Below are 9,274 nucleotides of genomic sequence, written 5' to 3' on the forward strand. Positions count from 1 at the left end.
ATTGCATCAGCCATTTCCAATCTGAAGTATGTTTGTTGTTTCCCAAGTACACACATTTTTGGACTTCCCTCTCTCTCTTCATTTTTAGATGTATCTGTCATTCCACACCGTCCTAGATTTTAAATTGATAGGAAATGTAGTAGATTATATTCTACTTCAACAGGCGGGTCTATAGAAAATACATTTTAGTTGTTTGCAGAAACCTTTTTGTAAACGTTCATGCTGATCCAGCTAATGGGTTATGATTTCTGGGGTAAAAAAAGTCGGTGGTCAGAACTGCACTTTACTTCCAAGTATTTATTGTAATATATCAAGATGGTGAGAAGAAATGGTCCAAAATGTCAGTCTTGATATATTTTACATTACAGCGTACTATTGGCCAGCTACATCTCTGGACTTTGGTAACAATAAGGGCTGTGCATCCAATTTTGCTTTAAATGCACTTATATGAAATGGTCTTTGACATATGCTGATTTATAGGGTTATACTCTACTCCAGCCTTTCTCCACCAGGGTGCCCAGCAACAGGGTGCCTTGAGGTTTCTTCAGGGGTGCCTTGAGGTTTCTTCAGAGGTGCCTTGAGGTTTCTTCAGGGGTGCCTTGGAAAAATGTCTAAAAATTACCCAAAACTTGTATACAAGCCAGCGGGTGGGACAAGCCGGCCTTTTAGTTAGACAAAGCCACAGGTTTTCATTGTGCACCATTACGACCTTCTAGCCGCCGGAGTCCTGACAACCAATGACATCATCAGTTGATAAGGAGGATGTCAGTTGCCTGCACTCCATCCTAGTTTGGCCCTCACCTGCCCCTTTCCATCAGTGCTGGGGTCACATTAGCTCAGTGATGGATAATAAATGAGGGAGAAGTGAAAAGCTGGAATACTACTCAGTACCAGTGTGCAAAAGTGTATTTGCATTGGAAGAATACATTCCCACTAATGTTGGGTGTTGCTGCGTTATATAAAACTAATAGAATAGTTTTTCACATTTTAGAATGGGGTGCCTCAAGACTGTCCATAATTTTAAAGGGCGCCTCGAGACTGTCCATCTTTTTAAAGGGTGGCTTGGGACTAGAGATGAGCGAATTATTAAAAAATTTGATTCGGCTGATTCGCCGAATTTGCGGAAGAAATTCGATTCGATGCGAATTTATTCGCTGCAAATTTAACTTATTAAAAGGGTTTCTAGGCTTCAGAGAGCCTTTATATTAGTGCAGAACACTGTACCTTTAATTTAAATGCCCTTGGAGTCTGCTGGGGAAGAGAAATAATACTGTCAGTCAGTATGACATGCAGATGAGTGCCGTCGATCTTAGAATCACCGCACACTTCACTCATTTGGGCAGTCACGGGGCACGACGAAGAAGAAGAAGAAGAAGAAGAAGAAGAATGAAAAGAAGAAGAAGAAGAATGAAAAGAAGAAGAAGAAGAATGAAAAGAAGAATGAGAAGAAGAATGAAAAGAAGAATGAGAAGAAGAATGAAAAGAAGAATGAAAAGAAGGATGAGAAGAATGAAAAGAAGAATGAAAAGAAGAAGAAGAAGAATGAAAAGAAGAATGAAAAGAAGAAGAAGAAGAATGAAAAGAAGAATGAGAAGAAGAATAAAAAGAAGAATGAAAAGAAGAATGAGAAGAATGAAAAGAAGAAGAAGAAGAATGAAAAGAAGAAGAAGAAGAATGAAAAGAAGAATGAAAAGAAGAAGAAGAAGAATGAAAAGAAGAATGAAAAGAAGAAGAAGAAGAATGAAAAGAAGAAGAAGAATGAGAAGAAGAATGAAAAGAAGAATGAAAAGAAGAATGAGAAGAATGAAAAGAAGAATGAAAAGAAGAAGAAGAAGAATGAAAAGAAGAAGAAGAAGAATGAAAAGAAGAAGAAGAAGAATGAAAAGAAGAATGAAAAGAAGAAGAAGAATGAAAAGAAGAAGAAGAAGAATGAAAAGAAGAGGAAGAATGAAAAGAAGAAGAAGAAGAAGAATGAAAAGAAGAAGAAGAATGAAAAGAAGAAGAATTTCAGTACAGCAAAAAGTGTATCTGCAGAGAGCTCCGCTATTTCTGACAGTTCTCTGACAGTTCCTTCACATTTACAGCGGTTGAAACATTGTATCTATTTGTTTCCGAATAAAAACATCTGTATCCTAAATGGAAACAAACAGATACAATGTTTCAACCGCTGTAAATGTGAAGGAACTGTCAGAGAACTGTCAGAAATAGCGGAGCTCTCTGCAGGGACACTTTTTGCCAGCTGTAGAAGGGATGAAAATCGGCCGATCGGGAAAAATTCGATTCGTGCATCCGAAGTTTGCTAATTTTCGGATTCGGTGCGAATCGAATTTTTCCTAATATTCAAAACGAATTCCACTTCGCCAAGTTCGATTCGCTCATCTCTACTTGGGACTGTCCATTATTTTAAAGGGTGCCTCAGGACTGTCCATGATTTAAAAGAGTGCCTTGACTGAAAAAAAAGTTGAGAAACACTGGTCTACACCATGTATAATCTTTCTCCATGCCGACCTTTAGCCAGTCCACTACCATGTCAGCTTCTGCTGTTGCTTTTACCAATTTGAGTTTAGAACTTTCCACAGCCCAGCCTTTGTTGCCTCCGATATATTGTCTCAGTTTATGCTTTGCACAGAATTGCTGATTCAGCCAAATGAGGTCTTAGGGCAGAGCAGCTTTGAGAAATGACCAAAGATTCTGCTCCAAAGACCTTGCACCCTTTTCTTTAGAGGTCATATACCCTGAATCTTCTCCAGAAGTCCAGCTGGTTGACCCAGGGTGCAAGGCTTCTGACACAGTTTCTGCTTTTGTGGTTTTGCACTCCATCTTTTCTCCAAAGAATTTGAACCGTGCCTCCACTTTAGAGGTCCTGTACTCCATCTCTGCTCCTGAGGTCATGTACTCTGTTTTAGCTTTCAAGGTACAGCATTCTGATTCAAATATCAAAATCCTGTACTCTGATTTGACTTCCAATGATGGAACGCAGCCCAATTCAGCTTCCAATGTCCTGCACCCCCATCCTGATCCCACCCCCCCAAAAAAAGGGCAAACTCAATGGACCACTCTGTCTTTTTCTGCTATCACTTTTCTATGTTTCTGTGTTTCTGTAAAAATCCCCCCTACTGTCTGGCCAGATTAGACTGATTCTCATCCTGCTGTGCACTCTGACTCCAAGGCAGTGAACACCTATGAAGAGTGGAAACTAACTACCTACCTAACTATATGCAGAGGAGAAGGAGAATCACATAAAGCAGATTCAATTGGGAGTACAAAGTACAGGAGAAGGAGCAAGAGCAAGAATGATTAGCAGGTTCAGGGAGTAAAAGGTTCAGTACATACATCAGCACAATAACCGGCTATGGCAATGTTGGACTCCTGAGTGGGGATGAACTGGCTTTTGTTTAGAACCAGGTTTGAGCCCAATCTTAGAAGCCACCTTTCATTCCTGGTCCAATGAGCTGCAGGCAGGGGGTTCCCACAAAGGGGCAGGAATACTTGTGACATTATAGATCTAATATGGCCATGTGACCATATTACTTTAATGTCATTGACTATGTATTTTGGTAATGAGGTAATGAGCATCCTCAACTTTACTAATGTTATATGTGAAGCTGGAAACATCCTGTGCACAGCTCATTAGACCATGAATGACAGCTCTGGGTTTGGACAAATGCAAGCTGATCCCTACTCCTGAGGCGTGCTAAGTGCCCTCCAAGAAACCAGCACAAGGTGGTGACTAATCGTTGTGACCCCCTGACTGCTGAGAAATACTAGCTAGTGGACATTGGAACTACACCACTCAAGCCTGGGGACCATGGTGCCACTAGTAGGTTTTCTAGTTCCTGAGAGATGTTTCTTTTTGTCTACATCCTTTGTGTTAAAAGATGCCCCTCCAGCTCATCTAAAAAATGTGGAAGTTTATAATAACTGTGTTACTTTAGACAGGTTATTTTTTAGTATACCAGGGATTGTGTAGATCTGCAAAGGCTGCGTGCTTTCAAGGGCATTTAGCTTGCTTTGGAGATCAGTTTGAAATGCTTCTAAATTCTATCGAAGTTCATTCACAGGTGCATTTGACCTGTAACTCTTGTCCTGCAGTTGACCTCCTTCTGGCCTACAACCTTTTAATCTGCAGTCAACCTTCTTCTGACCTTTAGTTGACTGCCCTAAAACTTTCAGATGACCTCCTTCTTTGACAGTCCAAATGATATGTATGTGGAGCAAATACGTTTTGGCACAAACTAAAACCAAACCTAACAATTTCATCATCTCTAAAGCTAACAAACACTAACTGTAAAAAACGTAAAAAAAAAGGTTCTCATCCGCAAAATACTCATCTCAAACCAAACTCTGAACTCACACTCTTTATCTTCTCCAATAAGCTGCAAGCCAGCTCGTTCCTTACCCACAACTGACATAAACCAAGAGGCGGGCTACAGGAATGACCCAGGCTACAGCTCACTGGGGTAAAAAAAAAAAATAAAAAAATAGAGAGGGCGTGAGTTTGGAGTTCAGCTAGAGATGAGTTTGGTGGATGTCATCTCTAATGTCACTGATGTTAGTAGTGACTATCAGAGGGTAGAAAATACTATATTCATCTCTGAGAAACCTTCTTCAAAGACTTTCTATTACATGTCCATCCCGATATTGACATATCAAGGATAAAACAAAAAGCATCCCATAATGTGTACCGTTCAAATTTACCCCTTTATTCATAAAAGTAAACCACTCTCATCAAAATGAAGCAAAAGTGCTAAACATTGGCCGGTTTCATGATGACGTCACAGCAAGCTCTGGCTGACACGTTTCGTCACACCTGATGACCTCTTGGGCTTGTGTAGATATGAAAAGGCTATGTGCTTTCAAGGGCATTTAGCTTTTTTTGGAGATAAGTGCTTCTAAACTCCATCCAAGTTCATTCACAGGTGTATTGGACCTGCAAATTTTGACCTGCTGTTGATCTCCTTCTGGACTAGAGCCTACAACCTTTCAGCTTGCAGTCTTCCCTTCTTCTGACCTATAGTTAACCGATTTCAAACCCCGCAGATGACATCTTTTTCATCCATCTGAAGCCAAACTCCAAACTTGCACTCTTTAGTTTCTCCAATGAGCTGCAGGATGGGCCATTTCTTACCCCCACAACCGATGTAAACCAAGAGGCGAGCTGAGGGAGTAACACAACAAACGGGTAAGAAAAGAGTGTGAGTTTGGAGTCCAGCTAGAGAAGATATTAGACATGACATTCGCCAAAATCAACAACAGGTGCCCTCCTTATTTCTGACTCTTTGAAGGTACAATGGAGGTATTTTCTGTCCCTCTTAATTCTATCAGAGTGTACTCTTTATACCCTCACTGACAAGGCTGACATTACTCTGCCATGAAGAGAGACCACCGATCAATGACTATGCTCTCTTCTGATTGCAACATAACTCTACAAACACTAAAAATAGTGGACTGTTACTATAGAACTTCTGAGGGTGACAAAAATGTACCCTGTTCACCCTGACACATATGTCGCCTCACCAAGGTTTTTTTTTCTCAGAGAATAGGTGCAGCTACTCCCCCCTTCCAAGTCACCCCTTGTTCCTGCTCCTACCCACCTCTGAGCACCATCTCTTGGTTCCACCCTCGGCCCACCTCCAAGTACCACTTTTAGAGAATACAGAACCAAGTATAATTTTTTTGGTGCTAAGTAATTTTGTATTGAATGTGGTAATGATAGCTAGAAAAACAGTTAAATACTGTAGATCCCTGCAGCCAGCAACAATAGACCCCCTCCCCAGTGCTTTTTTTCTTATAAAATCGATGCAGTTACTCGCCCCCTCCAAGTCACCCCTTGTCTCTGCTTCTTCCCACCTCTGAGCACCATCTCTTGGTTCCACCTTCGGCCCACCTCCAAGTACCAGTTTTAGAGAATACAGAACCAAGAATCATTTTTTGGTGCTAAGTAATTTGCATTAAATGTGGTAATGATAGCTATAAAAAACAGTCAAATACTGTAGATCCCCTGCAGCTAGCATCAATAGACCCTGTCAGCACCTGTGGTAGTGAGCCCTTGTAGATAGTCAACTTGAGGCTCCCCAGGGCGCGGAGCCTCTCCCATCCTCTGGAACTCTCTACCAGGGTGTGGAGTCTAAGCCCCAGCCTGCTTCTTCACCAGATCCCCTGATAGTGGGGATGGACTTGCAGCAAGCTGGGACCAGATCACGGCCCCCGGGTACGCCCAGCTGAGGATGAGGAGACCGCTCGCAGGAGCAGATTACAATGGAGGAGACAAACGGAAATCCGACAGACAGACTATCCGAGGTCAGGACGGATGGAAAACAAGCAGTCAGAGCACAAAGCTGGGGTCAGTACACAAGTAGTCAATGCAGGATACAGGCGATAGCAACACACAGGAGCTCTGACAACTAGGAAGTTGCTCAGCAAAGTGGCCTAGACTGAACATGTCTTATATAGACAAGCAAACAAGGAGGCGGCCAGGAAGTGATGTAAGGGAAGGAAATAAAACCCAGAGAGCAGCAGATGATGTCCATAGGTGAGCACAGACAAACACACATGTGAAAGGGATCAGGAACAGCACTGCAGCAAGGAGGTAAGAATACAAACAAGAAACTGCAGGCTAACTTGTGACAGACCCCTCCCCAGCAACAATAAACTCCCCAGAAACATCAGATTTCCCCCATCAACAATATACCTCCCCCATACCCCCATACAAAATACCCCTGAGGAAAAAGAGATCTACCCCAGCAACAAACGATTCTGGCCAGCAGAAATAGACCTCCCAGCATCCAGCATCAATAGACCCTTCAGCAGTCAGCAACAATAGACCCCTTCCTCATTAGTAGATCCTTCCCAGCAACAAAACTATCCCAGCCAGCAGCAATAGACCTCCCAGCATCCAGTATCAATAAACCCTTCAGCAGTCAGCAACAATAGACTCCCTCCCCAGCAAGAATAGGCCCCCCAGAAACAACAGATTCCCCCTGTCAACAATAGACCTCCCCCTTTACAAAATATTCCTGAGGAACAAGAAATCTACCCCAGCAACAAACGATCCCGGCCAGCAGAAATAGACCTCCCAGCATCCAACATCAATAGACCCTTCAGCAGTCAGCAACAATAGACCCCTTCCTCAATAGTAGATCCCTCCCAACAACAAAACGATCCCAGCCAGCATCAATAGACCTCCCAGCATCCAGTATCAATAAACCCTTCAGCAGTCAGCAACAATAGACCCCCTCCCCAGCAAGAATAGGCCCCCCAGAAACAACAGATTCCCCCCGTCAACAATAGACCTCCCCCATTACAAAATATTTCTGAGGAACAAGAGATCTACCCCTGCAACAAACAATCCTGACCAGCAGCAATAGACCTCCCAGCATCCAGCATCAAAAGACCCTTCAGCAGTCAACAAAAAGACCCCTTCCTCAATAGTAGATCCCTCCCAGCAACAGAATCCTTGGCACTACATATACAATATGTGCATGCGTGTTTGTGCTGAAAGATCGCTCTATCACAAGCTCCCAACACAGAAACCAAGCCATGATTGAGAGCTCTTGGTCTCCTACTAATGACTAGTACCTGGAAGGACTGGCTACAACCGTGATCACATGACTGGGAGCCAATCCTAGTAATCCCTTGTTTTAGGCACCTCCCCTGCAGTTCTGTCCTAAAGGAGGAATATATAGATGGTTTATTAATAATTTAACAGAATTCCCTCACAAATATGTCATGCAATCAAGTAATTGGCCGCAGTGTGTTTAGGAAGGATTTGAGGGGACCCTTTCTAAATTTTTACCACCCTGATGTGTGTTAGACAACATAACCCATTCAAGAATGGGAATGTGTTTGATAACTTTGAGGTGTGATTTTTTTTTTTTTGTATAGGTCTGCTTGAATCAAAGGAAAATGTGATTTCAGCATGTTCTATTTTTTTATTTTCCTGACCTTTTTGAGAAATTCTGCCTGAAACTTCTTATTTCTAAATGAATAGATCAGGGGGTTCACTAAGGGGGTCCACAAATAATTTGTGAATGTCACAGCGTCAGTGACTTGAGGTGGTACAGCTTGACTAGGCAATACATAGACTACAAGACCAATACCGTTCTGCATAGAGAACACAATGAGGTGGGAGCTACACGTGGAGAAGGTCTTCTTCCTACCGGAGGATGAAGGAATTTTAAGGATTGCACGAATTATAAACATGTATGATACAAAAACAGACAAAGCTGAGATCAGTGCCAGAAAAGCACTGATCACAGCAATAATAAAACGAATTAGTGTTGTGTCGGAGGTAGCCAGGTCTATCAATGGGTAAAGGTCACAGAAAAAATGGTAGATGGTGTTATGGCCACAAAATTGCAACTGGCTCAAAAAAATGGATGTAGCGCCTGAAAGCGCGACTGAAAAAATCCAACATGCAGTAACCACCCGAAAATAGAATCCATTATTCACAAAGGAGGAATAGCGCAATGGATGGCAAACCGCCAAGTATCGGTCATAAGACATTAAAACATAATGAAAACACCCGACGTCCCCCGCAATCCCATACACGTCCAAATGTACAATGCAGTTGGTTACAGTGATGGTCGGCCGTTCAACAATCATATAATGGAGCAGCACCGGAAGCATGTTTGTGGTGCTCAATAGTTCAAAGACGCACATGCTCTTAATTATAAAAAACATGGGCGCCGTGAGACGGGCGCTGCTCTGAATTATATAGATGATCATTACATTTGCGCTGCAGATCAAAAGGTAGCTGAGCAGAAAGAGAACAAACATCGGAACCCGGAAGCCATAATACGGTTTAAATCCAACAATCAGAATTTCAGTGATGGCTGTGCAGTTGTCGGGATACACCATCTGTAGAGGAGACAATCGCACATCATATACGATATTCTGTAGATCAAGAAATACATCTGACCTGCGATTTTTTTTTTTTTTTTTCCCCCACTTTGATTGGAGTTAACTTAAAAAAAAAATAGTGTTACAGTTTATTTTTCTTGCTGTCAGTTTCAATGCCTGAAAAGTCCCGTATGCCCTTTGTTTGTTTGTTTCTTTTTTTAATTTTTTTTATATTGAGGATTTCTTTTGGGTATAATGAGATTATTATGATTGATATTATGTGTGATTTTTTTATTTTTATTTTAATAGATATCTATGTATAATGTGATTATTATTAATTTGTAAATATGTATAACGTGCCATTGTAGCCTTCCTAGCGGTCTGATTATGTCCATATTTCTGTGCTCAAAGCGGTACATTTTTTTGCATGGAA

General features: G+C 41.8%; 1 protein-coding gene across 1 annotated transcript; it reads right to left on the minus strand.

Moving 5' to 3' along the window:
* Nucleotides 1-7,923: 7,923 nt before the first annotated feature.
* On the minus strand, nt 7,924-8,859 carry LOC149440569 (olfactory receptor 11L1-like). Its single transcript, XM_089658430.1, has one exon. The coding sequence runs from the start codon at nt 8,857-8,859 to the stop codon at nt 7,924-7,926; it is 936 nt and encodes a 311-aa protein (XP_089514556.1).
* Between the last annotated feature and the right edge of the window lie 415 nt (nt 8,860-9,274).

This window comes from Staurois parvus, unplaced genomic scaffold, assembly GCF_062004578.1.
Source record: "Staurois parvus isolate SC_StPar_1 unplaced genomic scaffold, SC_StPar_1.0 ptg001068l, whole genome shotgun sequence".
Lineage (NCBI taxonomy): Eukaryota > Metazoa > Chordata > Amphibia > Anura > Ranidae > Staurois > Staurois parvus.